This window comes from Schistocerca serialis, chromosome 8, assembly GCF_023864345.2.
Source record: "Schistocerca serialis cubense isolate TAMUIC-IGC-003099 chromosome 8, iqSchSeri2.2, whole genome shotgun sequence".
Taxonomy (NCBI): Eukaryota; Metazoa; Arthropoda; class Insecta; order Orthoptera; family Acrididae; genus Schistocerca; species Schistocerca serialis.
This window is the reverse complement of record NC_064645.1, coordinates 144,650,426-144,672,943: the sequence shown is the minus strand read 5'-3', so window position 1 is coordinate 144,672,943 and position 22,518 is coordinate 144,650,426. Positions and strand designations below refer to the sequence as shown.

Genomic DNA, 22,518 nt, shown 5'->3' with positions numbered 1-22,518 from the left:
TGGACCAAAATTGTCAACAAGAGGCTGTGCAAGCTGGCGGTGTTCCATAATGGTATGGGCTGTGTTTACATGGAATGGACTGCGCCCTCTGGATGTTTAGCTACTTGGAGACCATTTGCAGCCATTCATTGACGTCATGCTCCCAAACAACGATGGACTTCTTATGGATGAAAATCCGCCATGTCACCAAGCCGTAATTGTTAACGATTGCATTCTATGAATTTCTAGATATGTATCAGTAACAACAGGATTTTAAAAAGTTGAATTATGACATGTAAAAAAACTTTTGTTCAACTAACACATTCCACGTCATTACGAAGTCTAATCTGTAAGTCAAACATACGTCCAACTCTTGTGATATACCGGGTGATCAAAAAGTCAGTATAAATTTGAAAACTGAATAAATCACGGAATAATGTAGATAGAGAGGTACAAATTGACACGCATGCTTGGAATGACATGGGGTTTTATTAGAACCAAAAAAATACAAAAGTTCAAAAAATCTGATCAGAATAGCAATAATTAGCATAACAAAGTAAGACAAATCAAAAAGATGATGTTCTTTACAGGAAATGCTCAATATGTCCACCATCATTCCTCAAAAATAGCTGTAGTCCAGGAATAATGTTGTGGGCAGCACTGTAAAGCATGTCCGGAGTTATGGTCAGACATTGGCGTCGGATGTTGTCTTTCAGCATCCCTAGAGATGTCGGTCGATCACGATACACTTGCGACTTCAGGTAACCCCAAAGCCAATAATCGCACGGACTGAGGTCTGGGGACCTGGGAGGCCAAGCATGACGAAAGTGGCGGCTGAGCACACGATCATCACCAAACGACGCGTGCAAGAGATCTTTCACGCGTCTAGCAGTATGGGATGGAGCGCCTGGTTCTAATAAAACCCCATGTCATTCCAAGCATGTGTGTCAATTTTTACCTCTCTATCTACATTATTCAGTGGTTTATTAAGTTTTCAAATTTATACTGTCTTTTTGATCACCCAGTATATCTTTATTTTAATCCCCTGTTGAATACACGGCAGGCTGGCTGAGAAAAAGTCGTAATCGACCCCCATGTGTGTGCAACGTGGTCCGATTTGAAATTAATTACTTTTAGCAACAGCATACAGCCATAATTATTCTTCTGCACCTTTTGCATTGAAATGCTAAAGGAAAGTTGACGGCTGCAGTCTGAAAGATCAGAAGAATTCCAGGTACCTTACAATGTATTGACATATAGAATGGAAAAATTTTAATTTACGTACATCCTTATCTCTTTAAAATATTCAGCAACAATAATTACATTCTGTCTCCCTTTGTATTTCAAGTTCCACAAAACTGTTGTCATATCGATCCACACACAAATCTATCATTAGTTCACAGAGCTCCGGAACATTTTCTTCTCCATAAAATGACAGTAATTTATAATAATATTGTTACATATTCAGAATCAAAGAATCATTAGGTTGCTACCACAATTTAAAAAAAAATATCTACTGGCGCTGTTTAGGTTTTTTCACTCTGTCACTGATGTGCGGCAGTGCTCATTATTCCCAACAGATGGCAATATCCTCGTCAGGCGTGCAGCGCCTCTCTCTCTCTCTCTCTCTCTCGCTCGCTCGCTCGCTCTAATGTATATTACAAACATTGGTTGCAGCATGAAAAACGAAAAAACATAAATTTACTCACTACGTCCTTCTTTTCACACATAGTTTTAAAAACATTTCATTTAAATTACATGTTGTTTGAGTGCTGAAAAGAAATTATCAGCATTTCTTTGGACAAGAAACAACGTTGCTTGCGATCGGAAATTCGCTTTAAAAATATACACGAAAAAGCGTAATCTTACAACCCCTTCTTGATTATGACTCCATACACTGGAACAGAAATAGGGAATTGATGGCACTTTCGTTTTACACGCAATTCCCGTTAAAAATGCCTTGTACTTTTGCCACAACCCTTTCGGAAAATCTAAGTCTTCCAGTAGCTCGACATTACGAAATCGTCCCATTTAACATTACTTCTTGCTATAACTCGAAATACACTGAAGCGACAAAGAAAGTGGTATTATCATGCTTATTTAAATACAGAGATACGTAAACAGTCAGAAAACGGCGCTGCGGTCGGCAACGCGTAAATAAGACAATTATCTGGAGCAGTTGTTAGATCGGTTACTGCTGCTACAATGGCAGGTTATCAAGGTTAAAGTGAGTTTGAACGTGGTATTATAGTCGACGCACGAGCGATGGAACACAGAATCTCCGAGGTAGCGATGAAGTGGAGATTTCCCGTACGACCATTTTACGAGTGTACCGTGAATATCAAGAATCTAGTAAAACATCAAACCTCCGAAATCGCTGCGCCCGGAAGAAGATCCCGTAAGAACAGGACAACGACGACGGAAGAGAATCGTTCAACATGACAGAAGTGCAACCCTTCCGCAAATTGCTGCAGTTTCAATGCTGGGCCATCAACAACAGCGTGCGAACCATTCAACGGAACATTATCGATATGGGCTTTCGGAACCGAAAGCCCACTCGTGTACCCTCGATGACTGCACGACACAAAGCTTTACGCCTCGCCCGTCAGCACTGACATTGGACTGTTGATGACTGGAAACATGTTGGCCGGTCGGACGAGTCTCGTTTATGGGATAGAGACAACCTCATGAATCCATGGACCCTCCACGTCCGCAGATGACTGTTCAAGCTGGTGGAGGCTCTATAATGATGTGGGGCGTGTGCAGTTGGAGTAATATCGGACCCCTGATACGTCGAGATACGACTCTGGCTGGTGACACGTACGTGAACATCCCATCTGATCACCTGCGTCCATTCATGTCTATTGCGCATTCCGAGGGACTTGGGCAATTTCAGCAGGACAATGCAATTTACTGTTCAGAAGAGGTCTCCACGACCTTGTACTCTTACTGATTTATGGACAGCCCTTCAGGATTCATGTTGTCAGTTCCCTTCAGCAGTACTTCAGACATTAGTCGAGTCCATTGCACGTCGTGTTGCAGCCTTGTTGGAGTCCTAGGTGCTATTAGGCAGGTACACCAGTTTCTTTGGTTCTTCAGTGTACTCATATGATGCGACATGCTCAAATTGTTCACCACTAATGTTATTATCGTATACTAAAGGACTATATCTCTTTGTTATAGACATTTCAGGGTAAAAATTATTGTTTATTACGATCGGAGTATTACTAACAGGTTTAATGTTAGCTAATGATGGACTTATACCCTGTAAACCGGTTAGTAATAAGTAACAGTGGAACGAGAGGAAATTTTGAGAGGTTCCATGCCCTCTTTTGCATGTCATCTCTCATTTTCATCAATTTTATTAATGTTCTATGTCATTGCATGGTGGTAACAGACTGAATAAGGATATTGTAATGAAAGTATTTGTACTGAGAGTTCATAAATACTTTTCACTTGATTCCTACGCATGTTGGGTTACTTCCCTGTGTGGCCTGTGCAAGGCGAGCATCAGAGGACGCGGCACACTGCATTTCCGGTTGGGGGCTGCACTTCCCCGAATTCTGAGGGGTTCGTACAATGGGCTTAAGCACCTGGCGGAACGACTGACGTCGGTCGAGTTTCGCCTCTTGTATGCAGGGCGAAACGACCTGCGAGACGTCTGAGTGTCGCCGCAGTTTATGTGTTTGCCGTTCCGGCGCGTCCGGAACGAAGACTCCTGGCACCGACTGACTGCATTGTCCTCTTGATTCTGAGAATACTTGTGGACTATGCCCTGCTGGGTGCGACTGTCTGGCGCCAGATGGCCGGTGGTCTAGGCAGGTTGCTTTTGTAGCCAGTCTAACGCCGAGTTCAGTGCCCTCAGCTGAATAGCAGAGGCATGATTGGTTCAAATGGTTCAAATGGCTCTGAGCACTACGGGACTTAACATCGATGGTCATCAGTCCCCTAGAACTTAGAACTACTTAAACCTAACTAACCTAAGTACATCACACACATCCATGCCCGAGGCAGGATTCGAACCTGCGACCGTAGCAGTCGCGCGGCTCCGGACTGAACGCCTAGAACCGCTAGACCACCACGGCCGGCGAGGCATGATTGATCAACTTAAACTGAGGCTAGTTGACGTCATAATGCCCTGCTCGAAATTGGAGGGAACGGTCGCTATTGGCGCGAGTGATGTTCCGAGACAGTGTGGGGAAACTTTGCAATCAGCACTGAATGCTGATTCGCGGTTTTTCTAGGAGAGTAGGGAGTTGAGCAATGTTGACTCCGCTCCTGCGGCGTGCGGGCGCACAGATTCGGGATCTGATCTTCGTCGGAGTCGGACAGTCTTACGACTTAGTCGCACTTTTTCCGGCAGAACTTAGAATTCTCGGACAGCCTTGGAGGCCAGGTGTTGCCACAGAGTTCCTTCACGGCAGAAGTCGGCGCCTACATCATCAGGACGCTGCCTACCTACGACGTGCTGCAGATTTCAATACTGGTACAGTATTTTGCGGCTCCCGGCATTGTAGGACCTTATCAATTTCATACTGAATCCCTCAGCAGCAAGCGCTCTCGTTTTGTTACAAGTCCACCTTGCTTGTTTCTCCATGTGATCCCATTTGAGATCTCACTACTAATTGCGATACTGCTATATAGTCAGGAGATTTGATTCATTAGGACCTCCAGTCATTATCGTCAGTCTGTTGCATCACAGAGAGTAGGAGCTGCTTGTTCTCGAGTCAACTCTTATTCGCATAATAGTTCAGAATACCCTATCCTTTAACCTACTGTTTGTGTCGATAAGCCGGCCTGAGTGGCCGAGTGGTTCTAGGCGCTACAGTCTGGAACCGCGAGACCGCTACGGTCGCAGGTTCGAATCCTGCTTCGGGAATGGATGTGTGTGATGTCCGTAGGCTAGTTAGGTTTAAGTAGTTCTAAGTTCTAGGGGACTGGTGACCTCAGAAGTTGAGTCCCACAGTGCTCACAGCCATTTTTTTGTCGATAATCATGTGCCTTTATGTGTAATATGTAAGCCACATATCATTTCGTAGATATATGCAGGATCCGATTTCCTGTCGTTTATTATGATAAAGTTCTCTTTTTTTCCTCTGGTTAGATCACGGTTTTTATTAAATTATTGTGAGCGTGCACTCCTTATTTTACCAGCTAGCAGGGTCCACCATCATTTCCCGTCGTTACTGTTGTGCGCATAATTAATTAGGTGATAGATAAGGAGGGGGGTCTAGTGCGTGTCTCGTTCTCTTGCAAAATTCGTCAGAATTAAAGAGGTACAAACTCTTCTCCACCCCGGCACCTCGCAATTTCTCTCGGTTTTTTCCCGTAGATACGGAAACGTTCTACCGCGAAACGACGAAAGAGTTCATTAACATTTACTATAGTCTGTAAACCTTGCAATTCTTCTTCGATTACGAACATGTTTTTGAAATCGTCGAAGGACAGCTTAGTTCCAGCAGTCTCACTAAAGAGTACTTGTGGGTCTCTTCGATTAATGGAACCGAGTCAAATACGGTCGATTTCTTCCGTTCTCTTGCACACTGAGAGAATACCTCAATAGTGAAACTTCCTGGCAGATTAAAACTGTGTGCCGGACCGAGACTCGAACTCGGGACCTTTGCCTTTCGCGGGCAAGTGCTCTACCAACTGAGCTACCCAAGCACGACTCACGCCCCGTCCTCACAGCTCTACTTCTGCCAGTACCTCGTCACCTACCTTCCAAACTTTACAGAAGCTCTCCAGCGAACCTTGCAGATCTAGCACTCCTGAAAGAAAGGATATTGCGGAGACGTGGCTTAGCCACGGCCTGGGGAATGTTTCCAGAATGAGATTTTCAGTCTGCAGCGGAGTGTGCGCTGATATGATGAAACTTCCTGGCAGATTAAAACTGTGTGCCGGACCGAGACACGAACTCGGGACCTTTGCCTTGTGTGCTATCTCTATGATAAGCATTGTATGAGCGAGGTCATGTTTCTTGTACACCACATCTAACGGCTTGGCTCAAACATCGACTCCCTTTAGCCATTCAATCAATAGTGGTGTCGCCGAGTCGCAACTTCCGTTGCCTAGCGACGCTATCTGTCGGCGCGACGCATGCTGGCGGGCGGCTGAGAGCGGCGCGCGGATGTCTCCTGGGACCAGCGAAGATGGCACGGACAGCGACGCCGCCTCGCCGCCCACCAAAGACGCCGCCGTATCCGCCGCCCAGCCGATCGAAGCCGCGCCGGAGGCTGGGCCCTCCTCGCCCAGGAACAAAGGTACTGGCCCCAGGGCCGCCCCCTCGACCTAACTACGCTATACGCTGTGGAAACGGCAACTCCAGCACGGATACGTGTCCGAATGCGGGTTATGAGAAATCTGCGACACTATCCGTCGGTTATAACCAGTGACGTAATGGTTAATGGCTGCAATGGCATCACTTCTTGAATTCGTTTGTTGTTATACTTTTACAGATACTGTGTCACTTTCTTTCTTCACAAAAAAAGCATCAACTGTGTTTGCTGGTCGACTCATACTGGTCAACAACCCGTATCTCAGGTAAATTCGATATCGTGGAGCATGTGGAGGCCAGGGAAGCATAGATACGCGACCTATTTCAAAGAAGACTTTGAAAATGACATTTACTCACCTAGGCAGGCATTTTTCGGTAATTTCCAAGAATGATTGCCTATGGAAGTGGCTGGGTCCAAACGATACATATCGATCGTGCTATCGTAAATCGATCATGCGACTCTGGTGCTGGGCGTTGTGAGTATCTTTACGGTGGTCGCTACAGCAACGACGAAAGAAGAGCGTTACAAAAATACTTTTAATTGCAAAGGAGACGACTTACCTCACTCGTCGTCAGTGTTGTCATGTTAAAGTCCATTACGGTGATCTGGATGGATAATTTGGAAGAGTCAAACCATGCATTCTTCCTGATATTCGTTCGTTTCCTGCACTGTCCACACTGAAATTGTAAACGGTATTTCAGCATCGAAACTGTTCTTACGAAGTTTTACATACTTCGTACCGCCACAGTCTACACAGTCCCTTCTTTACTCGTCCAGTAGTACTCCATATTTGCGACAAAAAGTCGAACAATTTACTACGCTGAATAAACTTGGAATTAGATTTTCCATGTGAGAGAATCCGCCGAAGAAACGTCAAGAACACCACACATCCCACTCACTAACGACATAAATCGTTTGGGATTCCCTAGCAATTCACAAATAATTCGCGGAGGTATATAATTTAGAGCAACTAAGGGAACGACGGGACACAGATAAAAATGATGATCACAAATAACTGATCACAACGCCCGCCACCAGTGTCGCATGATCGATTTACGATAGCACGTTCGATATGTATCGTTTGGACCCCGCGACTTCGATAGGCAATCATTCTTGGAAATTACCAATTTTTCTGCCGATACATGCAATTTGAAAGTGCGCCAAAGATTACTACTAACTTCTTCTTCCTTACCCTCAATCCGAGTTCAGATTGCCAGCAGCCTGGTAGCACAGATACATTCTTTACCTCTCTCTACCATGATCCTCATTTCCGTGTAGGAATTGCAGCCGACATCTTTCATAATCTCATCGCTGTACTTCAGTCGCGGCATAGCTCTAGTCCCGTTCCATTCTTATCCCCGTGTTATTCAATTATTATTGGTTTCGCCCTCTTAAGATAACTGCTATTAAGGGGAATTTTACACCAAACACGTTTCACATTTATATACAAAGCATCATCTGTGGTCATTCTAGATGTATGGATACATATGTTTCTAAGTTTCGGCTGTTATACAGTTGATTAACAACAGCATTTATTTTAAAAATTGGCGTGAATTTCATTTACGGTGTTTCTGCCTCTTGTTCACACACTCTGCAAACCACTGCTTTGTTTGTTAGCGGAGACAGAGTTCGAAAGAAACCCTCACAGTACGTATACTGTTAGCAGATCTTGCCTTTTAGCACCTTGTCTTACACTGCATTGAGGATTTTGCATTTAACCTCACTTTTGGAAACAGAATCGCATTTATGTGTGTTCGCATTCATCACAGTATTATAGTGTTTACGGTTGTTCATTTGTTTCTAGGGTAGATTGTGAGTGTTGTTTTTTAACAGCTGCTGCAGAAAGAAAGTCATGCAATCAAACATATTTAGACCCTCTATTATTTTTTACCTGGAGATAATGAATACTCTCTGATCTTGGGATTCCTGTTCGGATTCTCCTCATTAGGAACGAGGTAACACTGCATGTTACATCTACTTTTACATCTACCTATTAAGGCTGATTCTCAGTTGAAGTAGTATCATCGATACTTGCAAACGTAATTGTGACCTTAGGATCCTGACATCACTGCGTAACAGCCGGTGTCTTTCAGATACATACACTACGTGATCAGAAGCATCCGGGCATTTGGCTGAAAACGACTTACAAGTTCGTGGCGCCCTCCATCGGTAATGCTGGAATTCAATAAGGTGTTGGGCCACCCTTAGCCTTGATGACAGCTTCGGCTCTCGCAGGTATACGTGCACTTAGGTTCAAAAATGGTTCAAATGGCTCTGAGCATTATGGGACTTAACGTCTAAGGTCATCAGTCCCCTAGAACTTAAACCTAACTAACCTAAGGACATCACACACATCCATGCCCGAGTCAAGATTCGAACCTGCGACCGTAGCGGTCGCGCGGTTCCAGACTGTAGCCCCTAGAACCGCTCGGCCACCCCTGCCGGCCGCGCACTTAGGTGCTGGGTTGCTTGGGGAATGGGCAGCCCATCCTTCTCGGAGTCCTGTACTGAGGACAGGTATCGGTGTCGGTCGTTGAGGCCTGGCACGAAGAAGTCGGCGTTCCGAAACATCCCAAAGGTGTTGTATAGGATTCATGTCAGGGCTTTGTGTAGGCCAGACCTTTACAGGGATGTTTTTGACGTGTAACCACTCCGCCACAGGCCGTGCATTATGAACAGATGCTCGATCGTGTTGAAAGATACAATCTCCATCCCCGAATTGCTCTTCAACAGTGGGAAGCAAGAAGGTCGTTAAAACATCAGTGTAGGCCTGTGCTGTGATAGTGCCACGCAAAACAACAATGGGTGCAAGACCCCTCCATGACAAACACGACCACACCATAACACCGTTCTCGCTTCCCGCGCCCGTGTTTCCGGGTTCGATTCCCGGCGGGGTCAGGGATTTTCTCTGCCTCGTGATGACTGGGTGTTGTGTGATGTCCTTAGGTTTAAGTAGTTCTACGTTCTATCGAACTGATGACCATAGATGTTAAGTCCCATAGTGCTCAGAGCCATTTGAACCATTTGAACCACAACATAACACCACCCCCTCCGAATCTTACTGTTGGCATTATACACGCTGGCAGATGATATTCACCGGGCATTCGCCATACCCACACTCTGCCATCGGATCGCCACAATGTGTAACGTGATTGGTCACTCCACACAACGTTTTTCCACTGTTCAAACATCCAATGTTTACGCTCCTCACACCAAGCGAGGCGTCGTTTGGCATTTACCGGCGTGATGCATGGCTTATGAGCAGCCGCTCGATCATGAAATCCAAGTTTTCTCACCTCTCACCTAACTGTTATATTCCTTGCAGTGGATCCTGATGCAGTTTGGAATTCCTGTGTGATGGTCCGGATAGATGTCTGCCTATTACACATCACGACCCTCTTCAACTGTCGGCGGTCTCTGACAGTCAACAGATGAGGTCGGCCTGTACGCTTTTGTGCTGTACGTGTCACTTCAAGTTTCCACTTCATCATCACATCGGAAACAGTGGACCTAGGGATGTTTAGGAGTGCGGAAATCTCGCGTACAGACGTATGACACAAGTTACATCCAATCACCTGACGTCCGTGAGTTCCGCGAAGCGCCCCTTTCCGCTATCTCACTGTCTAACGACTACTGAGGTCGCTGATATGGAGTACGTGGCAGTAAGTGGCAGCGCAAGAAACCTTCCAGCACCTGATTGAACGTATGCCGGCGAGAGTGGAAGATGTCATCAAGGCTAAGGGTGGGCCAAGACCGAACTGAATTCCAGCGCTACCGATGGAGAGCGCCACGAAATTGTAAGTCATTTTCAGCGAGGTGTCTTGATATTTTTCATCACATAGTGTACATCTAAGGATTACTTAGATAACACACTGTCTTTTCCCTTTTTATCTTCTGGAAAACTTACTCTCAAAGCTATTCATTGTGTAATATTAACACCTTATCCTCTTTCTGACCTCAACATTTCAGTCGTTATGAAAGACACAGAATCAGTTTTCTTGCCAGGGAATGGGAAGCTGCGGTGCACTAACTAGAAATTAGGCGTTATCGCTTTGGCTCAAAAATGGCTCTGAGCACTATGCGACTTAACTTCTGAGGTCATCAGTCGCCTAGATCTTAGAACTAATTAAACCTAACTAACCTAAGGACATCACACACATCCATGCCCGAGGCAGGATTCGAACCTGCGACCGTAGCGGCCGCTCGGTTCCAGACTGTAGCGCCTAGCCGGCCGAAATGGCCGTGCGGTTAAAGGCGCTGCAGTCTGGAACCGCAAGACCGCTACGGTCGCAGGTTCGAATCCTGCCTCGGGCATGGATGTTTGTGATGTCCTTAGGTTGGTTAGGTTTAACTAGTTCTAAGTTCTAGGGGACTTATGACCTCAGCAGTTGAGTCCCATAGTGCTCAGAGCCATTTGAACCATTTGTAGCGCCTAGAACCGCACGGCCACTCCGGCCGGCTATCGCTTTGGCACTGACGTCAGCTGGCAGTGTGTGTGTTAGATTACGAAACAGTGTATGTAGTGTGTGTGCAGCGACTGGGAGTGATAAGTGAATGGGCAATGTAGCACTGGCTTTTTACAGTTTTAAATAACCCGTCTGTCAAGTAGTACTGTACACTAGAGGTAAACGGAATGAAGTAGCAATGTTTTAAACAGACTGCCCTTTTATTCGGGAGGGTGGAGGCTCCATTCTTCATCCGATCAACCTCGTTTAGGTATTCCGAGTGGTCCCTCAATTACTTCAGGAAAATGCAGGGCTAACTCCTCTTCTAAGCCCACAGACGAGTACCTGCCCCATTCTTTTCAAACTAAGCTGCAAGTATGTAAATGTCTAAGGTACACTGACGGAAAAAAAATTCGCAATACCAAATACTAATTATTGTAAAGTAATGAAATTTTTGGAATACTTTTGCCTAAGTAACATATTTAAGTGATTAACATTACTAGGTCACAGGTTAATGTATGCGCAAGGTAAGTGTTTGCAAATCTGAAATGCTGGTAAACTAATAACCCGTGTAACCGATAGAACGTTCCATGCAGGCGTGCAACCGTGCAAAAAGTGCAGCCGGCCGCGGTGGCCGAACAGTTCTAGGCGCTTCAGTCCGGAACCGCGCGACTGCTACGGTCGCAGGTTCGAATCCTGCCTCGGGCATTGATGTTTATGATGTCCTTAGGTTGGTTAGGTTTAAGTAGTTCTAAGTTTTAGGGACTGATGAGCTCCGATGTTAAGTCCCATAGTGCTCAGAGCCATTTGAACAATTTTTTTGCAAACGTGCATGCATTGTGTAGTACAGGTGACGGATGAATTTTGTGGGATGGATTTCCATGACTGTTGCACTCGGTCGGTCAATACAGAGAGGATAATGATGTTTTCCGGGTGTCTCTGGAGTTGCGCTTGATGATTCTCCAATGTGCTCGATTGGAGAACTATCTGGAAATCGAGCACGCCAAGGCAACATACCGACCCCCTGTAGAGCATGTTGGGTTGCAACAGCGGTACCTTGGTGAGCGTTATCCTGTTAGAAACCATCCTCTGGAATGCTTTTTATGTATGGCAGCACATCGGATCGATGCACCAGATTGACGTACAAATTTGCAATCAGGGTGTGTGGGATAACCACGAGAATGCTCCTGCTGCCATTCTAAATGGCACCGCAGACCATAACTCCAGGCGTAGGTTCAGTGCGACTAACACGCATACAGGTTGCTTGCAGGACCTCAACTGACCTACTTATAACCAAACCACAGTCTCGTTTGACACGACTGAAGTCGTAGACGGCAGGGTTTTGAGGTCAGTGGAGTTCACACTACAGGCTGACTGGCTCGAAGCTGTCCTTTGAAGTAACCGATTTGTAACAGTTCGTTGTGTCACTGTGGTGCAACTGCTCCTCAAATTGCTGCTGTAAATGCAGTGTGATGTGCCAGAGCCATACGCCTAACGAAGTGGTCTTCCCTCTCTGTCCACGTCAGGTGGTCGTCCGGAGTCCGGTGTTCCTGCGACTGTGTATTTTCGTGACCACCGCTGCCAGCAGTTACGTGCAGTATATACAGGGTGTTTCAAAAATGACCGGTATATTTGAAACGGCAATAAAAACTAAACGAGCAGCGATAGAAATACACCGTTTGTTGCAAAATGCTTGGGACAACAGTACATTTTCAGGCAGATAAACTTTCGAAATTACAGTAGTTACAATTTTCAACAACAGATGGCGCTGCGGTCTGGGAAACTCTATAGTACGATATTTTCCACATATCCACCATGCGTAGCAATAATATGGTGTAGTCTCTGAATGAAATTACCCGAAACCTTTGACAACGTGTCTGGCGGAATGGCTTCACATGCAGATGAGATGTACTGCTTCAGCTGTTCAGTTGTTTCTGGATTCTGGCGGTACACCTGGTCTTTCAAGTGTCCCCACAGAAAGAAGTCACAGGGATTCATGTCTGGCGAATAGGGAGGCCAATCCACGCCGCCTCCTGTATGTTTAGGATAGCCCAAAGCAATCACACGATCATCGAAATATTCATTCAGGAAATCAAAGACGTCGGCCGTGCGATGTGGCCGGGCACCATCTTGCATAAACCACGAGGTGTTTGCAGTGTCGTCTAAGGCAGTTTGTACCGCCACAAATTCACGAAGAATGTCCAGATAGCGTGATGCAGTAATCGTTTCGGATCTGAAAAATGGGCCAATGATTCCTTTGGAAGAAATGGCGGCCCAGACCAGTACTTTTTGAGGATGCAGGGACGATGGGACTGCAACATGGGGCTTTTCGGTTCCCCATATGCGCCAGTTCTGTTTATTGACGAAGCCGTCCTGGTAAAAATAAGCTTCGCCAGTAAACCAAATGCTGCCCACATGCATATCGCCGTCATCAATCCTGTGCACTATATCGTTAGCGAATGTCTCTCGTGCAGCAATGGTAGCGGCGCTGAGGGGTTTCCGTGTTTGAATTTTGTATGGATAGAGGTGTAAACTCTGGCGCATGAGACGATACGTGGACGTTGGCGTCATTTGGACCGCAGCTGCAACATGGCGAACGGAAACCCGAGGCCGCTGTTGGATCACCTGCTGCACTAGCTGCGCGTTTCCCTCTGTGGTTGCCGTACGCGGTCGCCCTACCTTTCCAGCACGTTCATCCGTCACGTTCCCAGTCCGTTGAAATTTTTCAAACAGATCCTTTATTGTATTGCTTTTCGGTCCTTTGGTCACATTAAACCTCCGTTGAAAACTTCGTCTTCTTGCAACAACACTGTGTTCTAGGCGGTGGAATTCCAACACCAGAAAAATCCTCTGTTCTAAGGAATAAACCATGTTGTCCACAGCACACTTGCACGTTGTGAACAGCACACGCTTACGGCAGAAAGACGACGTACAGAATGGCGCACCCACAGACTGCGTTGTCTTCTATATCTTTGACATCACTTGCAGCGCCATCTGTTGTTGAAAATTGTAACTACTGTAATTTCGAAAGTTTGTCTGCCTGAAAATGTACTGTTGTCCCAAGCATATTGCAACAAACCGTGTATTTCTATCGCTGCTCGTTTAGTTTTTATTGCCGTTTCAAATATACGGGTCATTTTTGAAACACCCTGTACATTCCTACACAGGTCTTTCCGCAATATCCAGCTTCTCTTAGCCCTGTTGTTGGAGCTCGTTCAAACTCAGTGAACTGTTTCCAGAATGAGATTTTCACTCTGCAGCGGAGTGTGCGCTGATATGAAACTTTCTGGCAGATTAAAACTGTGCGCCGGACCGAGACTCGAACTGGGGACCTTTGCCTTTCGCGGGCAAGTGCTCTACCAACTGATCTACCCAAGCACGACTCACGCCCCATCCTCACAACCTTAGCACTTGCCCGCGAAAGGCAAAGGTCCCGAGTTCGAGTCTCGGTCCGGCATACAGTTTTAATCTGGCAGGAAGTTTCGTATCAGCGCACACTCCGCTGAAGAGTGAAAATCTCATTCTGGAAACATCCCCCAGGCTGTTCTAAGCCATGTCTCCGCAATATCCTTTCTTTCAGGAGTGCTAGTTCTGCAAGTTCGCAGGAGAGCTTCTGTAAAGTTTGGAAGGTAGGAGACGAGGTAATGGCAGAAGTAAGGCTGTGAGGACGAGGCGTGAGTCGTGCTTGGGTAGCTCAGTTGGTAGAGCACTTTCCCGCGAAAGGCAAAGGTCCCGAGTTCGAGTCTCGGTCCGGCACACAGTTTTAATCTGCCAGGAAGTTTTAGTGAACTGTTGATAATATCGTCTTTGTCGCCTTAAAGACATTCTTGACTGACATCAACTCACCACGTACTGTATCAAAGCTAACAAACGCTCACAACCTTACAGCGTGTATTTAAAGTGAAATTGATTTGCACCCCCTCACAGCGGCGCACTAGCGCCACTCTTTAAGTGGCTGGCGCGAAACTGGAATATACGTCTTTCAGATGGAAAAACACGACTATCAACTGTCGTTTACGTCACACAACTCCTTCTTGATACTGCGTTCTTTCTCCACCAGTGTGCATGAATTATGTCGGTTTTGTTGCTCTTAAACCGTAGTATCAAGACGTATGTAATATCCTTGTAAAAGTAATTTACAGATGAACGAAGATACTACTACTGTTGCTACTACTACTACCACTACTACTACTGCTAGCACTACTACATCACCATCATTACTATCATCCAAATTCTGCAGACCACTTTGAAGTGCATGGCAGAGGGTAGTACGTGCGAGGATTTCTTACCAATCCATTCGCACATGGAGACGGGAAGGAAGACTGCATAAACACTACTGTGCGCCCAATTAACTAGAAAATTGCGGCGGAATTGACGTCTGTCTTTAAGCGTCTGTCCGAGCGAGATGTCTCAGTGGTCAACAATCTGGACTCGCATTCTGGAGGACGATGGTTCAGATTCATTTCCGGCGATCCTGATTTAGGTGTTCCACTATTTCCTTAAATCACTCCAGATATATGCCTCGATGGTTCCTTCAGAAAGACACAGCCGATTTCCTCCCCCGTCCTTGCAGTAACCCGAGCTTGGGCTACGAGTCTAAGTACATCGATATGGACAGGACGTTATACCTTAATCTTTCTTCCTACATTTTTTTAGCGTGTTTCAGTTCAGATATTTTCTTTCAGTATCTCCGGGATAGTCCCGCCGTGAATCAAAAAAATTTGTGACCACTCGTGCTGATTTTCTTTGGGTACTTTCAGTAACAGTAACACATCTTACTCTTGTGATTCTTCAGTTTCTTTCGGCGTATTTCTTGCTCGGACAGTCCACCGGTGTACTGCCGGTCCAGCGACGGACTCATCAACCAAGATTGCGGCTACAATCTCAGCAGGTCATGGGAACCAGCACTGAGTCTAATTAAAAAGACGCTCAGCAAAGGAAACGAACGGGCGACTAGGGCGGATGAGGCAATCACACCGACGCCACCACAGACGCCGACGACAGCGTCTCAGCGACCGCTGACGCGCGGGCACGGACCGCGGACAGAACGCCTCGCGAGGGGAGGGGATTTAATACGGGCGCCCGCCCCCAGGAGCTCAGTTCGTCAGCGCACCTGATGATGGTGACATGTCCGATCACCGAAATATTTTGCCCGTTGGACACTATGGACCGGCAGTACACCCGTGGACTGTTCAAGCATCTCAGTCTTATTTGGTATTAATCCTATTTGCGTGAATAATATCCTGGATGGGTTGTAAGACTGTTATACGAGCTTGTTCCGTGTGACTATATTTTGCTAGCAGCCTACCGATCAACCGAAGTCTGCCTCCTGCCTTACCTACGATTGAGTGTTTGTGACCGGTCAACTTCCTTTACATCAATCTTCTGACGGGTTTGCTGTGGTCCACCACTAATTCCTCTCCTGGACCAATCTCTTCATCGTAGAGTGGCATTTTTATTCTACATCCTCAATTATATTCAAAGTTACGCCTTCCTGTACATGATTCTCCCTCTACAGCTGGAAACATCCCCCAGGCTGTGGCTAAGCCATGTCTCCGCTATATCCTTTCTTTCAGGAGTGCTAGTCCTGCAAGGTTCGCAGGAGAGCTTCTGTAAAGTTTGGAAGGTAGGAGACGAGGTACTGGCGGAAGTAAAACTGTGAGGATGGGGCGTGAGTCGTGCTTGGGTAACTCTGTTAGTAGAGTTCTTGCCCGCGAAAGGCAAAGGTCCCGAGTTCGAGTCTCGGGCCGGCACACAATTTTAATCTGCCAGGAAGTTTCATTTTCCGTCAAATTCAGATGGCATTTCTGGAGTTTTCCTGACGTATTGGAAAACGATTTTTTTTTCATCTGTTACTTTTCCTGAACAACTGAACTTGGTCTGTCCTTTCGCGATCTTTTATTTCCTAATATTACACTTCCACTTTCCAGGTCTTCCGATTAACTTCTTTCCTTCAGCTAGAAATTTATCTCGTCTTGTGCTTCTTCCGACTGCATAGTTTTGTTAAATAATTCTAGCAAACCTTGCCCAATATTACTTCACGCAGACTAAACTCTGAAAAACGTAAAATGCGCATTTGTATTTCTTCGCCACACAACCACCTGTATTCCGCCATATCGCCACTACTACATCAGGTGCGACAACGTATGGAAATAATAGAACTAAATACAGCAGCTAGTATTTTTCCATACTGTCCACAGAGAATAGGTTCTGAATTACATCCCTACAAAGCTGCCGTAGCTAGTTGTCGTAATCACCAATCCACTGGTCTGTAAAGAAAATACAATGACAAGTGCATAACTCTTTTTATCCAGTCAGGGCCTTTCAGTATTATTATTACTAGCACCCACGATCCACCTGTGTTTACATGCTCTGATACAGCGTATCTTTATCATCAATTACCTAGCTTCCCCCTCAATGTCCAGTATTGCACGCTGTTCCATTTATCTGATGACCGCAGTAGATGGCTAGCAGGCGAGCGCTTTGCTGCCCAGCGAACAGATGCCGTGTCGCCCGCCTACTACCGCAGTACCAAGTTTAAAATATATGCAAATAGATTTTGCATTCACCCATGTCATGTAAGGAGATGCTGGAACTGCCTACCTTTGTTTTCCACGCATATATGACATCTACTCAAGAAATCATTCATCACACGATGAAATTCTCTTTGAGAAACTGAATTAATTGACTCGTGGATACTATCCTTGAGTTCCTGTAACATGTGCGGATTTGCTGTGTACAGTTTATCATTTAGTTCTCCTCACAAATACACTCCTGGAAAATAGAAATAAGAACACCGTGAATTCATTGTCCCAGGAAGGGGAAACTTTATTGACACATTCCTGGGGTCAGATACATCACATGATCACACTGACAGAACCACAGGGACATAGACACAGGCAACAGAGCATGCAAAATGTCGGCACTAGTACAGTGTATATCCACCTTTCGCAGCAATGCAGGCTGCTATTCTCCCATGGAGACGATCGTAGAGATGCTGGATGTAGTCCTGTGGAACGGCTTGCCATGCCATTTCCACCTGGCGCCTCAGTTGGACCAGCGTTCGTGCTGGACGTGCAGACCGCGTGAGACGACGCTTCATCCAGTCCCAAACATGCTCAATGGGGGACAGATGACAGATCCGGAGATCTTGGTGGCCAGGGTAGTTGACTTACACCTTCTAGAGCACGTTGGGTGGCACGGGATACATGCGGACGTGCATTGTCCTGTTGGAACAGCAAGTTCCCTTGCCGGTCTAGGAATGGTAGAACGATGGGTTCGATGACGGTTTGGATGTACCGTGCACTATTCAGTGTCCCCTCGACGATCACCAGTGGTGTACGGCCAGTGTAGGAGATCGCTCGCCACACCATGATGCCGGGTGTTGGCCCTGTGTGCCTCGGTCGTATGCAGTCCTGATTGTGGCGCTCACCTGCACGGCGCCAAACACGCATACGACCATCATTGGCACCAAGGCAGAAGCGACTCTCATCGCTGAAGACGACACGTCTCCATTCATCCCTCCATTCACGCCTGTCGCGACACCACTGGAGGCGGGCTGCACGATGTTGGGGCGTGAGCGGAAGACGGCCTAACGGTGTGCGGGACCGTAGCCCAGCTTCATGGAGACGGTTGCGAATGGTCCTCGCCGATACCCCAGGAGCAACAGTGTCCCTAATTTGCTGGGAAGTGGCGGTGCGGTCCCCTACGGCACTGCGTAGGATCCTACGGTCTTGGCGTGCATCCGTGCGTCGCTGCGGTCCGGTCCCAGGTCGACGGGCACGTGCACCTTCCGCCGACCACTGGCGACAACATCGATGTACTGTGGAGACCTCACGCCCCACGTGTTGAGCAATTCGGCGGTACGTCCACCCGGCCTCCCGCATGCCCACTATACGCCCTCGCTCAAAGTCCGTCAACTGCACATACGGTTCACGTCCACGCTGTCGCGGCATGCTACCAGTGTTGAAGACTGCGATGGAGCTCCGTATGCCACGGCAAACTGGCTGACACTGACGGCGGCAGTGCACAAATGCTGCGCAGCTAGCGCCATTCGACGGCCAACACCGTGGTTCCTGGTGTGTCCGCTGTGCCGTGCGTGTGATCATTGCTTGTACAGCCCTCTCGCAGTGTCCGGAGCAAGTATGGTGGGTCTGACACACCGGTGTCAATGTGTTCTTTTTTCCATTTCCAGGAGTGTATAAATCACACGGTGTTAAATCGGGATTTGGAGTGGTCTAGATATTGTTGCTTAAGTTCCTGTTCTGGAACATATCGTGAACTCCGTGCAAAGAAACTTTGGCAGTATTAGCCCTTGCTGAAGCAACAGCTTCGTTTCTTCCACTCAGTCCATTAAAATGGTTGCAAAATGTACTGCGCATATGTTTCATTGTTAAGTGTGTTGTTAACAAAATTGCGGCCTTTCTGTGACCACTAATTGCGCACCACACTCCTGTATTGTAACGGTGGAAGGGTTCCTCATAAAGCAGAACAGATCTCTCTGTGCTCCAATGTCGTTAGTTTTGGGAATTAACGCACCCATGCAAACGGCACCAGGCATTGTCTGAAAGCAGAGTGAGATATGAATCCGTTACAGCGTCATGCACTTGTTTCAAAACCTAATCGGGAAACTAAACCCTGTGCGCAGGATCACCAGGTTTAAGTTCTTGCACTACTGTTACCTTGTATGACCTTAGCCCAAGTACTTTTGCTGCTCTTTGTATAGAGGTGCAAGACATTTGCGTTTGCTGTGAAAGAAGTCTAAGAGAATTTTCAGGGGAATTTTCCAGGCGGTATGAAATTTCACAGGTATGAACTTCTGTGAGCACTGTACTTTATCGTTTACGCTTCTTCTCGTGAACACTTCTCGTTTCACGAAATTTATTCACATATTTGTGAACTGAATCACGACTAGGAACTCGAACATCTGGAAACTTCTGTTGAAACAACCTCCGAACAATTTATTTATTTATTTCTCAAGTACAGGCCTGCTGCGTGACGTTATATAGCAGGTCGTGCATTGTGTGATTTTACATATAAAATAAATCAGTTTTATTATTAGTACATTTTTTGAGAATTTTACAAAATAAAATAAAAAGTAACAAATAAAAAATGTGTAAAAAGGTACACATTTATATACACACTTTTGTTTAAACTTGTTTCTAACTTAGATAATGATAATAAGTGAGATACATAACAGGTTGTGGATCTATTTTAAATTAAATTACAAGTGTATTTAATGGAAATAACAAGAGATGGCAATTTGTCTTGGATATGACGTGATAGTTATTCCTTTTATACCTTCTATGTGTATGGTTATATCCATTACATATGTCGCCTCGACTGTTGTAATACTCAATTAATAATGTATTGATTAAACTTCGAGTCAGTCACACCTGATGCAGCGAAAGCAGAAGAAATGCCACACCTTCAGGTAGTGTTACATGCTATAGAATGGCATAACGACCAAGTACATAGAGAGTTACATTTTCAGATTGATTCGATTTAGTGTTGTAGAACCTTAGCTTACTTTTGCTTGTTTGTATGGTTATCTCGTCTTCACTTCCTGTGTGTTATATAACATCCTATTCAGCGTCTGTGTTTGCATCTGTATCGTTTACTGTGTACTGCTAATCAGTCAGATGTGGAGCCTGCCTTATTGTAGCGTACAGTATTTACTGTTTATATGTCGCATGTAGTGCTCGTGATACGTCGTCTGCGATGTTATTTATAGAGATCCAGTCATTTTACCTGCGTATTAACTGTCCTGTGTCCTGGTACTCTAAACTCGGTTTTGTCTGTCCTAGGGCATCGCAGATGAGCTCTATATGTTCAGGTGTGCCATTCTCGCCACAGGCACAAGTGTGAGTCCGTTCAGGCCAAACCTGTGGAGATGCATAGTATACAGGCTGTGGCCCGTGCGGAATGAACCACGGCGCTTGTTGGATTCATGTACTTCAAATTCATCAGGTCTCAGATACTGCGGAAGAAAGAGTAGTCTTCCCAACCCTTATCAGCTGTGTCCGACACTTTCTGCCATCTATCAAGTCTCTACTTTCCCACCTTCACCCAGTAGGCCGCTGTTCTGTGGCGAATTGTAATATCTATATCGAAAACTCCCACTACCACGCACAGTGCCTCTATCGAGGTCCGGACAATACGAGTGGATTATATACGCCCGTACGAATCGTAAATAAACACTTTTTGTGGAATGGAATAGCTTCGTATTGCCATTGTTGCGTTCGCAAATGTCACTGTTACACTCGTGATGTTTGTTTCTTTGTTGGAATGACAGTGGCCAGAAAGTTGCGTAGTGTCATATTAACAGGGAGACACGAGAAGCATTCGACTGGTCTGTGCGGCTCCGGTGGCCGGAAAACATAACCCCGCACGTCTAGTCATCAGATAAGTGCAACACTCTTGTACTGACGCCATCCTAATCCCATGTCCCATCAACCTACTTCACTGGACATCGCGACTGGAGTCCCCACTCGCCAGCACACCTAGTGTCTCTCACGCAACTGCTCATTTGTGTAAGCTCATCGCACAAACTGTTATTAGCCCCTTAAAAGAGCACTGTGGTGGTTTCTGAGAGCTGTAAGCGTTCTAGAACGGGCACCACCCGGTCATGTGCCCCGCCACAGCTGACGTAAACCACCATGGTGTGTATGTGTCAGGCAGTTATACAAGGAGCGTTCAATAAATGAAGCAACACTTTTTTCTGAAAGTTGGTCAGTTTTATCTAGGATTCAATATACCATATTATTCCCCATTCTTCAGGCTACAAACCACTATTTTTCAACATTATCTCCGGCTACGAGGCCCTGTATGAAAGCGTTGTACTGGTCGACGTTGAAGTAAACTGCATCAGTAACCCGTCCATCATCCACGTACTTCTTTCCGCAAAGTGCATCCCTCGTTGGACCAAACAGATGGAAGCACTTTATGGTCTCCTGTTACACAGAGAAGAACCCAGCTGGCACACACCTTTGAGCACCTCAACTGGTGGACGAGTGTGTCAGCGCTACCAACAGAGACCTTCAGTTGTGTAGCAAGATGTTTGCTTGTAATCCGTCGATCACTTCGAATGAAAGTGTTCGCACGTTCCAGCATTGCAGGAGTCACTAATGTGTGTGGCCGGCCGCCACGTGGGAGATCGGACAGATTTCCGTGACGTTGTTGCCACGATGTCAGACGCCTCGCCTCGCCCAAGAAGCCTAGCCAAACGGCTCACCGTGCGTTTGTTCGCCGCCAGTTCTCTGTAGATATTCGGCAAGCGCCTATGAATATTATGGTGCTCTAATTTTCCGCCAAAACAAACTCTGTGACATCTGCTTGGAACGCACCTCACACATACTCCATTTTGAAGGCTATATATAGCGCCACCACTTACCCGAACTCCATGATACTATAGGGGCTGAAACGAGAATTTTCCACGATGTCCCACAAACAACTGCGCATATTTTCAACCGAAATTGGCAGAGAAAAAAAGTGTTGGATTATTTATTGTACGCCCCTCGTAAGAAATCACTCTGGACCCCCAAGTTGATCATGACTACCTTCTCTGGTCTCGGCTCTTGAGGAAGAAAGGGCTGTCATGCCTCCACAGCCCTTCAGGTACCCGCACTGAAAGTGACCCCAGCAGAGTTCAAGCCATCATAGATGTGATGGTTAGACGCACACCATATTAACGTTCACTAGTAGGTGTCTGAATACGATTTATCAGATACCTAGTGGATAGCGCCGAAAGCAGCGTGAAGCTGTTCAGTGGCGTCCCTGTTGTGTACAGAGACGTGACAGAATGACACAAACGAGCTATC

General features: G+C 46.2%; 1 protein-coding gene across 1 annotated transcript in view; it reads left to right on the top strand.

Moving 5' to 3' along the window:
- The first annotated feature begins 6,106 nt into the window (after window positions 1–6,106).
- The window catches only part of LOC126416875 (testis-specific serine/threonine-protein kinase 3-like), a 119,263-nt gene continuing 102,851 nt past the window's right edge, over window positions 6,107–22,518 (top strand). Inside the window, exon 1 of the mRNA XM_050084758.1 lies at window positions 6,107–6,239. Within this exon, the coding sequence (XP_049940715.1) occupies window positions 6,107–6,239 (133 nt within the window). The remainder of the gene's footprint in view (window positions 6,240–22,518) is intronic.